We start from the raw sequence: 19,457 nt of genomic DNA on the forward strand, positions 1-19,457 counted from the left end.
TTCGGGTTAATTAAATTGAGCCTGTTTAATTTCTCGTTTTACATGTTTAATTCTATAGACAAAAATTCATTTGTTTTAGGTCGTTTGAGAAGTTTTAAAAGTAATTTTTTTTGAGCTTTTAACTTATAAAAAATAGTAGTATTAATATCTAGTATAATTTTTAAATTATACCTTTTTAAAAAGCTATTTAAGAATTTATAGAAAAGTTAAAAAAAATGACTTTTTTTATAATATTATTATTTTTATCATATTTTTATAAAATAAGCACTCTTATAACTAAAAATCTAAATACAAAATAACTTATTTATAAGCTACTTTTAATATAGTCATTTATTATTTAAGTTATTTTTTTAAAAATAATTTAATTAAACTATTTATCTAAACTGGCCTTAGTCTATTTAAAAACTAAAAAGTCTTATTCATGTGTACTTATAATCTTTTATATGATTGGATGATAAAATTAATAAATAAATAAAATGGTGTAAAAGGGATATCTAACCGTAAGCAAAATGAAAGTTCCTAAAGTAGTTGAATATGTTTTTTTTCCTAACATGTGGCATAACTGTTTACATCAATATGTTATGTTAATATGTTGTTAATGGAAAACATTCGATAAACTAACTTAGGTAACGCAGTGAAAATTAAGGATCTAGGCAATTGGAAACTTTTTGCCCAATTCGATGACATGGTAAAAATTCCGGACCATTTAAAGCTTAACTCGATGAATTATTCACATAATTTTTTTAAGGATAAATCACAAAAAATATATTCGAATTATTTTGACCCTAATAAAAATATTTTTAAATTTTTTATCGATAAAAATATCTTTAAATAATTTAAAAATATGCTAAAAATGTCCAACCATAATAAAAGATTTGTTCCATTAATAAAAAAAGCGTCAAATTACTCTTTTTATTAACGTAGAACATCTCAATTCACAAATGTATAATTTTGTCATATTTTTAAATAATTTAAAGATATTTTTATTGGTAATAAAATTTGAAGATATTTTTTCTGCGATATTATATTCGGATGCGTTTTTAGAGGTTTACTCTTTTTTTTATTTAGTACCAATAGCCAGGGATAGACTCAAGGGGGCAAGTAGTGGTCTTGAGCCAATAACTCTTAAACTCATATACTATTATAATAGATACATTATATGAGAGTAAAGCTTAATAGTATAGTGATAATAAAAAAAGTTGATAATCTTTATATATTAGGATTTAATTTTTCTACATGCATTTATATTATTTGTATTTTTATTTTGATTTAGAATATTTTTAGTATTTTTTTAAAAATTAATTTTAACATCTATAATCATATAAAAAATACTTTAATATTATTTATAATAATATTGTTCTTTTTCTAATTTTATTTAGTTATTTTTTTATTATTTTTCTATTAATTTTTACTCCTATTATTATATAAAAATACTTTAATATATTTTAAATTCATATAACAAAATTGTTAGTGTAATTAATTTATATTATTTTATGTCATATTTTTAAATGATATAAAACATAAAAATATAATTCATTGTTACATAAATACTTAATAAAATAAATTAATTAATAAAATATTTAAAATAGATAATTTTATATTTTATTAAATATAAAATCATAAAAAAATTATAAAGACTGAAATAATTCTTTATTTGATAAGTATGTATTAATTTTTTAATTAAAAAACTAATTATAATTATATTTATTATCGAATATATAACATTATATTTGATTATATAAAATTTTAATTTTTAGTCTCTCCACTCTTAGATTGCTTGAATAATAATAATAATAATAATAATAATAATAATAATAATAATAATAATGTTGTTCGTAGTGGGTTAGGAAGAAATTTGAAGATTCACTTCTTTTTATATTGTTCGTAGAAGTTGTATAAACTTATTGCATATTTATTTGCATTCCAAATAATATTCCCTTCGGTGGGGAAAAATATAAAATAAAAATGCTTCCTATAAATCATGTGACCCTACATGCAATTAAAGTAGATATACAATTCCTGAAACATAAATTGTTCTCTTGAAATGGTAATGACAACACACAACTGTATGAACATTTATTTATCAACATGAACTAATCTTATGATCAAGCAGTAATTTCTACATACTTTGAGGGAAAAAGAAGACTACTTAACTGCTATCATTTCGGTAGTACTGTATCTAGCATAACAAATCAAGATATAGTTTACTTTACAAAGAGGAATTAGAAAACAATATACATTAATGCTAAAACGCTCTCAGTAACAACCTCCAAAGGGGTGATGAATGTAAAATATAAATGAGGGAAAAAATGGTGAAGGGAGAAAAAGACACTTCTCCCATTACTCTACTCTGTCTTCGTTCTTCTTCAGTTTCAATTGTAGCAAGTTAATTTCGTTAATTGAAAAAAATTTACATAGTTATCTTGTAGTGTATCCAAGGTTGTCTTAGTCTTCCAACGCGTCAGCTTCCAAGCATGGATCTGGTAAACTAAAGTCAATGTAAATTGATGGCAGATTGAAGTCTCTAAGCATGGAGGGAGCCGGAAGGAATGATATATTGACTGCAAAACAGTATATAGACGCAGTTATGAGATGTTTTTCGTAATCGATTTCATAGTTGAAGATCAAAACCAAGTTGGAGCCAGTATAAACCCAAAGAAACTAGTTAATTTCCAAAGCGGAAAATTATATTGATATCTCCCTTTTTCAAAAATGAAAGGTGATATGTTTGCTACTTATTTCCCTTACCTATAAAGTGTTCATCATCTACCTCTCCTAGAACAACCAATGTTTCCTCCTTGGTGGTTGAGGCGGTGGTGCAGCTGCGAAAAAGATACGGAAAGAAATCAGCAATACATTTATTTTATTCAATACCCAACAGAATTTAAACTTCATATCCAAAGAAGGACAAGATTGTAAGGGAAAAAACCTTGAATTGAATAGAGTGAGTTGTAATGAACCTCAGACCAAAAGCTTAACCACAACTCTGCATCATTAAAAAATGAAGGGAAATAAATAAATAACTAAATAAGAGGATACTCCCATTGAAATGTCAACATAAAATGTCAAGAAGTTTTTAAAGTTCATGTTCAAATAACATCTTGAGGATGCAAGTGTTCGTTTGTTCCAGTTGAATTTCATAATTTACATGAAGGTCTGCAAATTTTCATGTTTGTTCTTTCTGTATTTAATCTTGGTATTTTTGTTTATTTATTTATTTATTCTGAAATTCTGTCCCACATCATTGAAAAATGTAAACTGGTTTTGGAACTACATGTTATTAGATTTAAAATATTTTAGAGGGGGCCATCTACAACAATTCTAACGCACTTCCCTGAAACTATGTATTAGAAAATTTGAAAAAGTTTTAGGCTGATTTTATCTCGGTTAAGATCTTGATGTACATATTTCTGTAAAATCCTAACCAATTAAAGTTATTGAGGTGAACAATAATGATGACAATCGTACCGCGTTTCGGTGCTTGGTGCAAAGGCATAATTTCAATGAAACAAGTGTCTCTGAATGAAGTCAAAAGGCATATTTTTGCTGCAAACTGCAATCAAGATAAACATAAGAAACAATATATTGCATGTTAACATTAATATGCAAGAAATGTGAACATATCTTTAATAATTCAACAAAAATAAGAAGCACAATTAGTCCAACTATTTGAAGCAACCACAGAAGAGAAACTTGAAAAGTAACTTCCAATATCTGTTAAGAGATATATCCACATTCTACCGAGTTAAATGTCACTTTCTTGTCAATGAGGTTCATGATAAATGCATTTTGACCAAATCAGCACTTCGTTCTGATTATGCAATCATTTAGTAAGTTTTTATTCAAATCTAGTAATTCATATGCATACTCATTTCATTTCTTTAGAAACCAATATATGGTTTACAATCTAAATGACATATATGCATAAATAAGATCTACCAACTTATAAAACAGATTACAGAAGTTGTTTTTTCAATTCATAGAACAGATAAACCAAATTCACATTAACTAGATAAGCCCTCCACAAAAAGGGGGATATATATAAATTAATAATTTAAGGGACTAGCCATTGACCCCGAAGAAGGAATCTCAGGCATAATAACAGTTTGAAGTTATTTAATTCCATGCAGATGTATCATTTAGTTAGCTACTGCCAGCAACAGTTAATCATAGATGCAACTGTGCCATCACAAACTATAAAAATTAATTCATGCATAAAACTCAATCATCACAATTACTAAAAATTATTTCAATACCAAAATTATAAAATAAAAAGAGGTATTAAAGTCCGGTACACAAGCATCCCACGTAATGCAGGGTTCAAGCAAAGGGCATGCCAAAGAAGAAAGGGAAAAAGATAAATTAATAATCAGTTGATACTTGATAGCATTACACAGGAAAGTATTAGAAGTTAGAACACAGCAACAAACCTTATCAGCAGCTGCCTGCAATGTCAAATGATCTCCCCATTCTCCAGACCTGTTATAGTGGACAGAAGATGAATGAGTAAGTTGGAGGAAAAAAGCCCACTCACTCATTGCATATATATATGTTACAACCAATAGTTTGTTCCAAAGATACCTACTTTGAAATTTTCTTGCAATATTTTTTATACTTCATCGGTACATAGCATTCATACAGGGAACGGTGACCTTTTAGCTGGCAAAGAAAACCATTATGCAAATTAGCATCTAAAACCATCAATGTCTATTAAATACAACTAATAGATTGCAACATTTTATCATTTATCATTTGACCATCTAACAATTTTATTTATTACAACCCATAGTTTGTCTACTTCTCTTGAAGACCATATTTACTCTATCAATAGTTAATGTTTAGTTATTGCAGGCGACCTTGGTAAGCAAATAAAAACTTATCTCAGATATTTAAGAAAGAATTAAAATCTACTACAATCCATACTCCCATCCCACCAGCCAATTTGAGAACACACTCATCATATATTCATTCATATGTACCTGTTTTACAATATCTTTTCGAACATGCTTATGATGTTCAGGGGACCTAAAGAGCTGATCCGAAAGTGCACGGAACTGCAATGTAGGTAAAATAATCAAATATAAGTTCAAAAATGTAATGCTTGCAAACTGTTGTTGTAATACACTAATATCATACCTGACAGTTCCCATCTCCAGAGACTTTAACTTCACAAAGACCATAGATCTGCAACCTTTAAAAATGGAAAAGAGAGAGCGAATGATGAAAAGGTATACAATTAATAAAAAGTATACCTAATATTCATTGGAACAAACTACTTTATTTTTCAATTAAGAAAAGGTATACAATATATTTGGAAGCCTATTGATGCTACATACCTCTGAAGAAGACGCTGATGATCCATACTGGCATCACTTATGTTTGGGATGAAATTGTTTATCCGGGGCACATGCTGAAATTTTAAGACGGAAAGGTGAAAAATTCAGAAAAGCAATAAATATTCATATATTTCAACCTCTAATATTCAGATATGGTCAAAAGCAGTAGCCATTCAAGGAGAGCCTACTTTAATACGACTGATAATGCACAAGATGCAAACCACAGAATAAAATCAACATACCAAAACATGATCCTTTTGAAGTGTTAAATTACTATCCTCCAATGTAGTCAAGTGATGTAACTATAAACAATTAGATGCATAATTTTGTAATGTATCAGTTGATTATGACCATACCATAATTAGTCCAAAAATATTCAGTAGTTTTTGTCAGACTATTTAAGGAACAATAGAAGAGCAAGAACTCTTACCGGAACAGGTGCCAAGCTGGAAAGACGTCTACCAACTTCACCATCTAATTTGGCATACTCTTCGGACAACACGAGAGCTATCATCCGGTCATCCTCAACATCTTGCGGACTGCTTAGTGACGTCGAACTGGAACTTTCACCCCAATACTGAATTCCGTTCATCATATTCTGACCTCACAACCACTGCTTCAAACTAAACTTTTATTACCAACCCACAGCAACAAAGCCTGAAAAATAATTGAAATTACTGTCATTAGAATCTCAAATAGGAAAATGCATCTATCAAACATGTTTTCACAGTTTTAGTCATCATAGGCTTAGAGCATGAGTACAACCAAAGTTGTACGTGCCGCACAACCAAGAACTTATTAGTCAGCTAAAAAGAGTGGAATGCAAAAGTAAAAGGTAAAGATCATCAGAATCTTCTGGAGTAGTAGTAAGACCATAAAAAGTTGAATGGCCAATCAGTTCAACGATTCAAATATGATAGCACTATGACATGGAAAAAGACCTAAATTGATAATCACATAAAGCTTCAATTGAAATAAATAAATAAATCTTTGGTGAATAAATTACACTTTTTTTTATATATTGGGTTGATAATGGTATTTTTTTGGATTATAGATTGTTGGAATGTTAATCTCAAATGTGACCTCCTTTAATTTGGAATACAGAAATATGAGGGTTCGATTTTTGGGAGTACAGAAATCAGAGGGTTCGATTTTATAAATCGGACCATCCAATTTCTGAATTACAAAAATCGAACCCTTTGATTTCTGAAATTGGACTGTCTTTCAAAAAAAAAAAAAATTGAGGTATACAAATCGGACCCTGGTATAAAAAAATACCAAAAATTACAATATTTAACTTCATCACTCATCTCACTTCCAAAGAGAAAAAAAAAAAAGATTAAATTATGCTTGAACATTAAGCTACCACAAGACATATGCTTAGTTACGATGATAAATTATTAATCATTAGTCAGTAGAATCAAAAGGGGATTAAATTGAATCTTCTGATAAACCCTTTCAGCTAATGAATTAATAAGAGTCGACTTCTCAGATATACACAATAATTAGATCATTGTTTTAATCAAAACCAAATGAAGGTTAATTCATTGCAAAACAATGGTGGATAATCAACACAATCCAATGCTATTAAATAGACAGAAACACAAAAAATAAAAAGGAAGAAGAAAATACCTGCAGTTGAATGGGTATTTGTGGTGTAAATATGCAATGAATAAATGGGTTTGGGTTTAAGAAAAGGAAGGAAGAAGAGAAGAAATTGGGTATAAATAGAGAGAGTTTAAGAATGGCGGTTTGTGAGATTTGGGAAAATCAAGAAGGAAATCGGGAAAGGGGAACGAGGTTGTAACAGACACAACGATCAAGCTAAGAAAGATTGCCTCTGATTTTCATATTGGATTTCTTTCCCTTTCAATTCTGGGAAAGAAAAAATGAATCTTTCCCTTTTTATTTATTTATTTATTTATTGTTATAACTAACTTGTGAATCTATTCGATTTTTATATAATGTAGTTTAATTTAATTTTAGTTTAATTTAAATTTTAAATACAGGTTTCCGCGTTAATGACTTAGATGATATATGAATATGATGATGATGTTTTTAAGGCTGAACAGATTATTTAATTTAAAAAAATTTAAGCTGTCAAAATTTAGATTAGAAATAATAAGATCCTATTTTCAAGAGATTTTTTCTTTTTAATAAATGTTTGTTAGTAAAAAAAACTGATGCAATTAAATGAGTGTGTAAACTAATTTATATTATCAATACAATTAAATTAAATTAAATTAAATTCTTTAATTAACATTTTACTCTTTTTGGTTTCTCATAAGTCATAATTATTTTCCTCCCCATTAATTAATAAGGAGTGTTAGGGGCCAGTAGAATTTGTGATGTTTAGCTATCAATTAGTCATCATCAATATTTTCAATGGTGTGAGATGAGATCTAACGATGTAGGATTAATCATTTTTTTTTTATAGTTAAATGTTGGCCAAATTTCAATAAAAATGCTGACCCTCTAGATTTATCCTTAATTAATTAAACCCTTCTAACTAAAATGTGGCTTATTATTTATTAGAGATATCTAATTATATTATAAGCAACTTAATAGAAATAATAATAATAATAATAGCCAATAAATTATAACTCAAATGACACAGTCTCTTCTTATTCACTTAAAAAGTCGCGAGTTTAAATTTCTCTATCTCTGGTTAAAAAAAAAAGTTAAATAATAATAATAATAATAATAATGTAAAACAAGAAATTATGTTTCTTTTTTCACTAACAATTTAAACCATATTTAATTAATTTGAATGAAACAACGATCAAGTTTCATTATTTTAAATGAATATAAGATTATAATATATATTATCATTATCTTTTATATGATGTAATGGTAGTTTAGTGAAAATTGGTCGAGTCATAAGCAGTTATCCACACGGTTGGATATTTATCACTCATATCTCGGAACTTAAACTCTTTCGCCTAATCTTTAGTATCAAAATCGTTATCTTTTGTAAATTTGGTGTTTTGAAAAATCTAAGCCAAACGTTAATATGGTAAGGAAAATGTTATTTGTACAATAAAATTTATTTTTTGGTGAGTCTTTAATATTATTTAATTATTTTTTAATTAAAATATATTTTTATTTTTTAAGATATTCATTTATATTTAAAATTAATTTAAATTTTAAAAACTAAAATTTTTCTAATTTTCTAGTTACTTCGTAGTTAGTTATTATTTTTTTTTTTATGTTCCTTCTCTCTCTGTAATATGGTTTTCTTCTTTCTTCTATTCGTATATACAAAAAAAAAGAATTCAAGATCATTGTATTTATAAAAAAAATTAATTTCTTATTGTACTTTTAATAAAATACAGGATCTATTTTACAACTTTTTAGTGATAAATGGTCGAATATAATTATATAAAAAAATTATTTTTAATACTATAACAAACTCTAACAAATTGCCAATGAGTTATAGTTCAAATGGCATAGTCTTCATACTCTAGGAGTGTGCATGGTCCGGCCCGGCCTGAAGGCCCGGTCCGGTCCCGAACACTTTAGGGGTTAATTTGATGTGATTTTATCGGGTCTATGGCCGGGTATGGGTCTCAAAAGTAGACCCGATCATTATTTCGGGTCGGGTCCGGGCCATAGCTCGGGTCACCCGAAATCGGCCCGGTGGCCTGGTCATCATACACAATTAATATTTTGTGTTATTAGTGATGGATGATGGCTATTATTATGTGAAATTTAAGTATTGTAAACCTTAATATTTTGTGTTATTAGTCATTATATATAAGACTATAAGTTAATATTTTATGTTTAAAATGCATAAGACTTTAGAGTTTAGACTAATGCATAATCTTGTGTTATTTGTATTGATTTAAATATTTGGTGGTATTAGGCAATATTAGTATTGATTATGGTTATACTTTAATTTTAGAGAAGAGTTAGTTCTTATTATATTTTTCTAAGTGAATTTTACCATGTCAAATAATGGTTGGAGTCTTAGAAATTTGAATATTTTTACATGCTAACTTACAAGAAGGTATCAAGGTAATATAATGTTAACGGCCCGGTTTTCACCCGGTTTTTACCCGGTATAATCGTGGTCCAAAAGTGTATAGGTTTCATCGGGTCTAGGGTCGGGTTCGGGTCTAACAAATAGGCCCGGTATATATTTCGGGCCGGGTCTAGGTCACATCAAACCCGGTTTCACCCGGCCCATGCACATTCCTACCATACTCAATTAAGAAGTTGCGGGTTCAAGTCTCCAAAAAAAACAAACTCTAACAAATTGAACGACATAACTTAAAATTTCCAAAAGATTCAGAATGATCGGAATAATGCAATTTTAGAGTTTATTACAACCCTTGCATTGGTCGTAATTTCTTTTTCAATTGTAACACATCTAAAATTATTAAGTTATACAAAAAATGTTTTTGAAACACATCTAAAATTTATTTTAGACTTTTATGCTTCTTTAAGTGTTTTGTACTAGTTTAGTTAATAATTAAATGGTTTAAGATTTATTTTATAATTTTAAAATTAAAATTTTGAATTTTGAATCATTTAATTTTTAAATATGTATTTAAATTATAATATATTAATAATTAATAATTAAATATATTAAATCTGAAACAGAAATTTAAAATTTAAATTTTAAATTTTAGTTTTATTTAGTTTGTATTTTGAATGTGTATTTAATTTTAAAATGACACTAAATCTATTCATAATTTTTAGATATGTTTGTTTTAGTTTTTTTAAATTATTGTAATAAAAGGTTAAATATTGTGTCATTTTTAAAAGATATCTAGTTGAATTGATATTGTAATGTCAACGTTACAAAAAAAATTGTAATGTCAATATAAATTTATATATTTTGATAAATTTAAATGTCATATATTATAGTATTAATAAAATATTTGATTTAATTATTTATCATGTTAAATATCATAAAAAAATAAAAGAAAGAAAGAAAGAGGCTGTTGCTATAATTTTTTGTGACTAATGCTACACGTTATCTAATTAATTTTAACTTAAAATAATATTTGTTTAATACTAACAACTCATATTTTATGTTATAACTCCATAAAAAAAAGTAATAAATTGAAAATCGTCGAACGATATTTGTTATTGCAAATATTTATCTCAAACACAACTATTTATCTTAAGCATGATAAATATATCTAAATAGCATTAAGATAAACTTGTGTTGTTTAATTTAAAGTGTATTTTTTTTTTACATTATTACTAAATACATGATAAATACATTAAATTTTTTATTTTATATTTTTTAATAAAACTTTTTAATTAATAACCTTAATATAAACACGTATTAACTAAACAATAAAATGGATGCAACATTAATTATAAATACGGTGGTGACAATAGTCTCTCCCAAAAGAAATAAATTAAAGAGAAAAAAGGGACGAGGTGGAGAGTGGTAGTTGGCAGAGGAAAAGGATGTTCAGTTGGACTAATTAACAACAATGAATTGAGAAATGAGACTACGCGGTTTTACCCAAAGAAAGAACAACAACCCAATTAACAAAAGAATAAAAAATATCTTAAAAACTCTAAACACGTTATAAACACAATAGATTTGAGTATTCTATATTTGTGAGAGAATTGTATATAGACAATTTGTAAATATCTTCGCAAAACCATTTTGTTAGGATGAAAATTTAATTACAGTTATTCTTACTTAAAGTTGATAATTATAAATTGTTAAATGATTTTATAGGTTTTACTAAATTATAATAAAATTTTATATTTAAGTCATTTAATTAATTAAATTTAACCAAGTTGTATAACTTAATTTAACTTCACGTGCCACTATTTTTAACAATCTTTTGACTTAACGTGCAACTATATATAACTACATTTTCAATGCAGTTTTTTTTTTTAACTTTCTCAATATTTTTTGCGTTTTTTGTATTTTCTTCTTTTTCTACTTTTTTTTCTGTATTCTTTTTGTTTTTTGCGTTCTCTTCGTTTACGATCAATGTTCTTTGATTTGATTTGAAGATTTAGATCAATTTTTATTTTAAATCAAGATGTAAAATCAGGTTTGAACATATATTTTATTTTCGAAGACAATGAGATGCAAGTTCACATTATCAGTTGAACCAAGGCAAATTGAATTATTGTTTTAAAACGAAACAAGTGGATGAAGTTTGGTTCGAACATCATTAATGTAGTTCGTTAGTAGTTGATACTGGTGTAATTGTTTTGTCTACGAGTTGAATAATTTTGTTTTTCTTTGTCAAAATCAGTGTTCATAGTTGAAGATTTGAATATGAATGGAATGTTAAAAAATTTTGAATTATTTTTTCGATGAATCTATTTATGTTACGTTTAATTGTAGTTTCGGTGCATTTTAAAACACATTTTGGTGTAATATAGAATTGTTTTCGGTGTTGTGCTTATAAGTTTTCGGTATTTTTTGTGTCCGTTTGTCCTAAAGGTTTTGATGATTTTTAACACACCTGAAGAAGAAGATGCTGCTGATTTTTCTTCTCCTCCTTTTTCATCATTTTTCTCTTTCGTTATTGTTATTGTCATCATCGTTGTCTTCTTTTTATATGTATAACAGTTCAAATTCAGAATGCACCAAAATTCCTTAATGGACACGCAAACAAACTCATTTTAAAATAAGTTCAGATCACAAGTATACCTTATTTGAATCTAGAATGCATCGCAATTACTTAATGATGACAACACACAAATAAATTCAGTTCAAAACAAGTTCAGACCAAAATTGCACCTTATTTAAATTCAGAATACACCGAAATTACTTAATGATAACTCAAAACTCCTCATCTTCTTCTTCTTCTTCTTCTTTTGTTCATTTTTTTTCTTGTTTTACTTTCTTATTTATTCTCTTAACAAAAATAAAAACAAAAAAATCAAACGAAGAAGAAAAAAACCCATAATGATACAAAATCACTAGGAAGATAGAGGAGGAGGAAAAGAAAAAAAAAACGCAGCAAAAATAATAAAAGAATAATGATGAGAAGAAAACACGCGAAAAAAAGAAAGAACGCGAACAAAAAGGAACCCGAAGAAGAAGGAGAAAAAGAAGAAGGATGAGAAATGCGAAGAAGAAGAAAGAAGAAGAAGGAGAAGGAGAGAAATGCGAGAACCGTTTTACGTAGTTGGAGCGTGTATCCACGTTCTATTAATGAAACTAATTTTTGTTGGATTTGAACAAACTTAGTTCATCGACCAAAAAAAAAAACTTGGTTGGATTTGATTATCAAAAAAGACTTGGATATGTAACATAATTAACTAAATTATCATCTTATAATTATTAATTATCAACTTCATATAAAAACAAAATAAATGTATACAAATTCTCATCTTTATATCTTCACACGGAGAGACTAACTATTATCGAATTTACCAAAATAATTTTTAACACCAAATAATAAAAGATAAAAAAAATACAATTATATTAAATGTACATAACAAAATATTTATTAAATTAATTATTTATATAAAATATATATAAAAATATAAAATAAATTAAATAATATATATTTATTTATAAATATATAATAATTAATTTAGCAACTAATTTTTGCGTGTATATTATAATTTATTAAAAGAATATAACACCCAAGTTGTGGGGTGACACCGTGAAGGTGATAGGCTGATAGCAACGGGCAGGGTCAGACAAAGCATGGGTTGCATTACTGCTGAGCCACTCTCAACGCCCATCAAGCCCTTCTTTTGTTCTTTTCTTACTCTCAACTTTCTTTTTCTTTCTCTTATTTTATGTTCTTTAATTACCAATGAGGTTCCATTGTTTAGAAGTTCTATTGTTCCTGTTGCATTCTAAATGTGTCTGTCCATGCATGAAAATGAAATATGAAATATCATTGCCTTGTTTTCTATTTCTTCGTATTCTGCAGGTATCTTTTGTTCCTTCTTTTGTCGGTGACTACCTATCTACCTCTATGCTCTTCAACTGAGACCAATTCTATATTTTCGTCTAAAAATTGTTTTCCCCCCTAGATATCGCATAGGTAAACAACATTTGTTTTTTTTTTTTTTGGACATGAACAATATTTGTTTATTGGATACAAATTTTTTTGTTATGTCTCTACCAAAAAAAGTTTTTATGTTATTTTTGTGGTCGTTTTTCGTGAATTTGAGTCCCTTTCGTTCTGTTGTAAAACTCCGCATTTCTTTTGGTTATGTCACAAGACTGAGTTTTTTTTTGGGACCGAGACAAGACTGTGATTGGAAATGCATTTTAGAACGATATGGATCATATATGCACTGGCCTATTTTCATTTATCAAGGCCCAAATAAGAAAGAAGCAAGCATGTTGGCCCAAACTAAATAAACGGCCTGAATTCATTTAACAAATATACCTGGACAAGCTAAAAAGTATGGTGGCAACATGCACCCTACTCGCGGATATCCAACCCAATTCGATCGGGTAGGGTGCGGATAGGGTTCTCCTACGCATAGTTATTAGAATCGAACTGGTAATTGATTCGGTCATATGACTGGGTTACTGGTTCAACATTTACTCGGTTGATCCGGTCATAATTAAATAAAAAATAAAATTATAAAAATAAAATTAAATAAAAAATTAAATGCATATTTTTAAAAAATATATTAATGATAATCAAATATCAATTTTTAGATATAATTTACAGTGCAAAAATATATAATAAATTAGTCATTAGTACAAAATATTTTCTTAATTTAAATGAATGAGAAAAAATAAAAGATAACACAATCAATATCAATATATCAATATGTTTATATATTATGCGTTGTTACTTGTTATTGGTATCCATGTCAATCCATGCTTAAAAGGATAAAAAAAATAAAAATTCATTAATGGTTTATTATATATTAAATTTTATCACATATACTATTGAGATTCAAGATGGCACAATGGCAAGGGAGTGATGTTGTATTCTTGCCAACCAATTAGGGGTGTTCAAAACCGAACAAAACCGATAAATCGATAACTGAAAAAACCAAAAACCGAAAAAATCAAAAAATAATATTTTGCAGTTATTTTTGCGGTTCGGTTCGATTTTCGGTTCTGATACTGAAAACTCTAACCAAACCGAACCGAACCGGTTTTTTTAAAAAAACCTATATAAAAGTCCCCCTTCCAAATGACCTAACCGACTAACCCTTTCACAGCCACCAGTAATCCTAACTCCGCTTAGCCTCTCTCCAGCCTCCAATCCTCTGAGCTCTCAGCACCTCTTAGCGCCGAAAACTCCTCCCCCTTCCCCTACCTACAATGGTTCAGCGGGCTCGGTTTTCAATAGGTTTGACCACTATTGATCGGTTCAATTGCTTATCCGGTCCAATCCACTAATCAAATCGGTCAGACCACCGGTTTTTCAGTCGAATCGGCCGGTCCGGTGTGGTTCTGATAACTATGGTCCAAGATGAACCCACACCCTATATATGTATATGTTATATACTTATATAAAAAATATGTTTTATGTGGATGTTGAACCAAAAACCTCTCACTAAATACAAAAAATCATTAGCCACTAAGAGAAAATCATTAATTAATAATTTAATATATTTTTTTATATATAAATCAGTTCTATTTTAAATTATTATCAAGTTATATAATAATATTGCATCTTTTTAGTAACTCGCGGGTAGGGTCGGATACCCGCGGGTTAAGAACGGGTTGGATTAGGGTTGGGATATTCTCAACCCACGAGTAGGGTTAGGGTTGGATCCATACCCTACCCTATCCTACCCATTGCCACCCCTACTAAAAAGCAAGGTTCTGAAAACTGGTCACTTGGCTAGTCCGGTTGACTCTCAGAACCGCTCTGCAAAACACTGGTAAAAAAAACTGATCGAACCGATGAACCGGCCAAATTTTTAAAAGTACCAATTTTTCACTATGGGTCTGAATCAGCGTCATTTTGACGCAAAAAAAAATCCACTTACCCACATAGCTGACCCGATAACCCAACCCCTTACAGTCCCCTCACTCACCAGCCACCACACTTCAACCCTAATTTCACTTCCAAGTTCCAATCTTCATCCAACTCCAACGAAGGCCACTGTCCCTCCCAGTCCACCACAATCAACGCCGCATCAGAGCTGCTGTCACCGGGCACAAGGACCTCCAATGGGCGGAAGGAAGTCACCGTCGCGGATTGAAGCTGCTATTAGCGGCGTCGTCGTTTGGTCGTCTGAACTCCGAAGCTTCTATGGTCGGCATCATCTGCTCGTCTGGTCATCAGAAGCTTCTCTGTTAATGTCGTCGGGCATTTGTTATGCCGCTGTGACCTAGACGCCTTCTCTATTCTGTGAGTTGTACTGATTTTTTAACTAATTTTTTTATTTTGTTAACGAACTATTTGAATTGATGCAGAGTTCTTTATTTGGTTAATTATATGGATTGATGCAGAGTTATGTATGTAATGGCTGCTGTATGTAATTCAATTTTGGATTATTTGATTAATTAATTATTTGGTTAATTATATGTAATGGCTACTGCATGTAATTTAATGTTGGATTTTGAATTTTGCTGTAATTGTTGTAATTGCTGTTGTATGTAATTCACTAATTTGTAATGGCTGATGTATGTAATTCAATTTTGGATTCTAAATTTAGCTGTAATTATTGGCCTGACTGCTGTATGTAATTCTTTGAATTTTACTGTAATTATTGTAATGGCTATTGTATATAATTCACTAATTTGTAATTTGTATACTGTATGTAATTTAGATGGAACAAGCACAAAGTGATCAACAACCACAAAATGATACCGTCCAAGAATTTCAAACAGGTTCTTCTTGAGGAAAATCTGACCCGGCTTGAAAATATTTCACTGTGAAGTATGACAAAAATCACAAGGCGCAATATACATGCATCTTTTGTTTGAATACTTATAATGGAGGGGGTATATATATATAATGAAATATCACCTTGCGAAAATTTCTGGACAAATTAAAGTATGTAACAAAGTTACTGAAGAGGTTGAACTTCAATTCAAAAGGCTTTTGATGAAAAATAAAAAAAAAAAAGATGAAAAAAGAAAATTTGAGGAGGAGTCTTATGGTTTGGAACCACAAGCACAAGAGTCTAAATCGTCTAACCCTGTACATCCTATTGTTTCTACAACAATAGGAGACAAAGAAAAGAGAAGAGATGTTGTTGCTACACAAATTGAAAGTTATTTTAAAGAAAGGATTAGTCCAAAGTCTCAACCGACTTTAAAAAGTGTTTTGGCCAGTAAAAAAATTGTGCACAAGCCGAAGTTGGAATTTGCTAAATGGATCATTGATGCACGTATTCCTTTCAATGCAATTTAATCACCTTACTTTCAACCTGCATTGGATGGTATTACTGTAATTGGACCTAGTTTTAAGGGACCATCATATAATGAAATGAGAGTTCATTTGCTGGTCGATCTTAAGAAAGAGTGTCAATTGCTTGTTGAAAAGTATAGAAGCTCATGGAAAAGCACCAATTGTACGCTGATGGCAGATGGTTGGATTAATCAAAGACAATGAACTTTAATTAATTTTCTAGTTTATTGTCTGGCTAATATGTCATTTGTTAAGTCTGTTGATGCTTCTGATATGATAAAAACTGTCGATACCTTGTTTACTTTATTTTCTGATGTTATTGAGTGCGTTGGCCTAGTAATATTGTGCATTTAGTCACTGATAATGCTACTAATTATGTATCTGCTGAAAATTCCATTCATGAAAAGTATCCAAACATTATTTGGTCTCCTTGTGTTGCTCATTGTATTAATCTTATTTTGAAAAGATATTGCAAGTATTCCTCACATAGATGACCTTGCTTTCCGTACTTCCAAAGTGACTGTGTTTGTTTACAACTATATGATCTTCTTGTCTTGGCTTAGAAAAAGAAAAAGTTAGAAAGAAATTGTTCGACTAGGAGTCACACGCTTTGTCACTATTTTTATTACTTTGAAAAGTATATATGATCACAAGGAGAATTTGCAAGCATTAATGGTGGACAAATATTTTACTTCTCATAAATTATCCAAAAGTGCTAATGGAAAGATTGTTAGTTCAATTTTCTTGGATAGTAAATTTTGACAAGATTGTGTTATTATTGTGAAAATTGTTGGTCCTCTTATTAAGTTGTTGATGATTATTGATGCTGATGAGAAATCCTTTTTAGGATACGTGTATGACAGCATGCAAAGAGCGAAAAATTCTATCAAGATAATGTTTAGAAATCGAAAAGCTGCTTATACGCCATACACAAGTATCTTGAAAATACGGTGGGATAAGCATTTGAAGCGAGATCTCTATGCGGCGGTGTAATTTCTAAATCCAACTTTTTTCTATAGTGAGGATTTTTTTGAGAAGGCAAATATCTTGAGATCTTTACTTGATTTGCTTGATTTAGAAATACTTTGCGATGACTCGGTTGCTACAATACAAGAGATACAATTGTATTGAGATTGTAAAGAAAATTTTGGGAGGAAAAGTGCCAAGAGAGTGGCAACAAGACTCAAACCTGGTAATTTATTTTATTTCCAAGTTCAATTTAGTTTGAAAATTTAATATGTTGAGTGGTAAACATTAAACAGTATTTGATTTTTATATCTATGTAGGTGAATGGTGGAGGCTACATGGTGGAAATGCTCCTAATTTGCAGAAAATGGCAATTCGTCTTCTTCATAAAATATTTTTTTCATCTGGATATGAGAGGAACTGGAGCCTTTTTAAACAAATTCATTCAAGGCGGAGGAACCGATTAGAGCATCAAAGGCTAAGTGACATTGTTTATGTGACCTATAACCTACGCTTTCAATCTAGGTTGCATCAAAAGGAATTATGATCCAATTGACATTCAAAGCATTAACACCATAGATTTTTGGGTAATGCCAGATGTGGATGATCCTGAATTTACTAATAGAGAAGTTGAAAGCATTAAAAGTCTAATATACACTGATAATGCTATGCCTTCATATCCTAATGGTGAGTGACATAGCAAACTTTGTTTCATTCCATAAAGATATATGTTGTTTATTTTGATTTCTTATTGAGTTTTTTTTTTTTTTCTGTTTTATTAGATGGAGCAGACATGAAAATTGAAGTAGATATGCCTAATGTTGTAATTGAATCCTCAAATACTTCTTTTGGTGGTACTTCTGAAGATGGCGGCTTTTGATTACTTGTTTATGATGGAGGCATTGGAACACTTAATGATGATTATGATTTCTGATGAGTAGTGTCTTTGTTTAATTGTTTGTTCAATGTTATTTCTTTTGGTAGTAGAACATTTTGTGTTTGTCATTCATGTGCATTTTGATTTTCTTTAGTTATAAACTTTAATATTTGAAATTGTTTATGAACTTTTAATGATAAATTATGGATAATTTATTGTGTAAAATTGTCAAATTTTAAATTTTATTAGTTTAGAAATGATTGAATTTAAATATTTAAAATTATATATTGAATTTTTTTATAATTTTATTCTATATTTAATTAAATCGGTTCAACTATGGTTCGATCCCGATTGAATTATTGAACCAGTCACTCAACCAATTCAATGACCGGTCCGATTCTCACAATCTTGCTAAAAAGAGAACTAAACAAGTAAGAAAAAATAAAATAAAATAATGAAACGGAATAAATAATTATTTCTGATTGTGAAATATCTAAACGCCGATAAAACTGACCATCAAAAATTTAAACTAACTTAGTAACTATCAAAGTTTAGCTCTGTTTGACAATTCTAACTAAACGTTAATTTTAGAGTGATGTCATTAGTTGAGTATCTTACGTGATAAGATATATTTCAATACAAAAATAATTCATTTAATTAACAAAAAATTGTGAAATGAAATAAGATTTAATTACTCTGTTGATTCCTATAATTTTGTGAAATAATTCAAAGCATTAACACCATAGATTTTTAGGTAATGCCAGATGTGGATGATCCTGAATTTACTAATAGAGAAGTTGAAAGCATTAAAAGTCTAATATACACTGATAATGCTATGCCTTCATATCCTAATGGTGAGTGACATAGCAAACTTTGTTTCATTCCATAAAGATATATGTTGTTTATTTTGATTTCTTATTGAGTTTTTTTTTTTTTTTTCTGTTTTATTAGATGGAGAAGACATGAAAATTGAAGTAGATATGCCTAATGTTG

The 19,457-nt window shown here is 29.1% G+C and overlaps 1 protein-coding gene across 1 annotated transcript; it reads right to left on the reverse strand.

Annotated features, from left to right (window-relative positions):
• Nucleotides 1-2,045: 2,045 nt before the first annotated feature.
• On the reverse strand, nt 2,046-7,309 carry LOC112754938 (OVARIAN TUMOR DOMAIN-containing deubiquitinating enzyme 12). Its single transcript, XM_025802770.3, has 11 exons — nt 6,969-7,309; nt 5,767-5,993; nt 5,337-5,410; nt 5,137-5,191; nt 4,980-5,054; nt 4,586-4,659; nt 4,431-4,479; nt 3,469-3,553; nt 2,930-2,986; nt 2,749-2,822; nt 2,046-2,561 (listed from the first exon to the last, which is right to left on the reverse strand). The coding sequence occupies exons 2-10, from the start codon at nt 5,929-5,931 to the stop codon at nt 2,776-2,778; spliced, it is 681 nt and encodes a 226-aa protein (XP_025658555.1). The 5' UTR covers nt 5,932-5,993; nt 6,969-7,309; the 3' UTR covers nt 2,046-2,561; nt 2,749-2,775.
• Between the last annotated feature and the right edge of the window lie 12,148 nt (nt 7,310-19,457).

Source organism: Arachis hypogaea, chromosome 16 (assembly GCF_003086295.3).
Source record: "Arachis hypogaea cultivar Tifrunner chromosome 16, arahy.Tifrunner.gnm2.J5K5, whole genome shotgun sequence".
In the NCBI taxonomy this organism is placed as follows: Eukaryota; Viridiplantae; Streptophyta; class Magnoliopsida; order Fabales; family Fabaceae; genus Arachis; species Arachis hypogaea.

Bases quoted from the DNA above. Each gene is read 5' to 3' on its own strand.
- LOC112754938 (XM_025802770.3), bottom strand. From the start codon at position 5,931: ATGATGAACGGAATTCAGTATTGGGGTGAAAGTTCCAGTTCGACGTCA. The intron at 5,411-5,766 runs GTAAGAGTTCTT...TTAAAATTTCAG, and splicing joins CCAGCTTGGCACCTGTTCCG to CATGTGCCCCGGATAAACAA. The intron at 4,660-4,979 runs GTACATATGAAT...TTTCTTTGCCAG, and splicing joins GAAAAGATATTGTAAAACAG to CTAAAAGGTCACCGTTCCCT.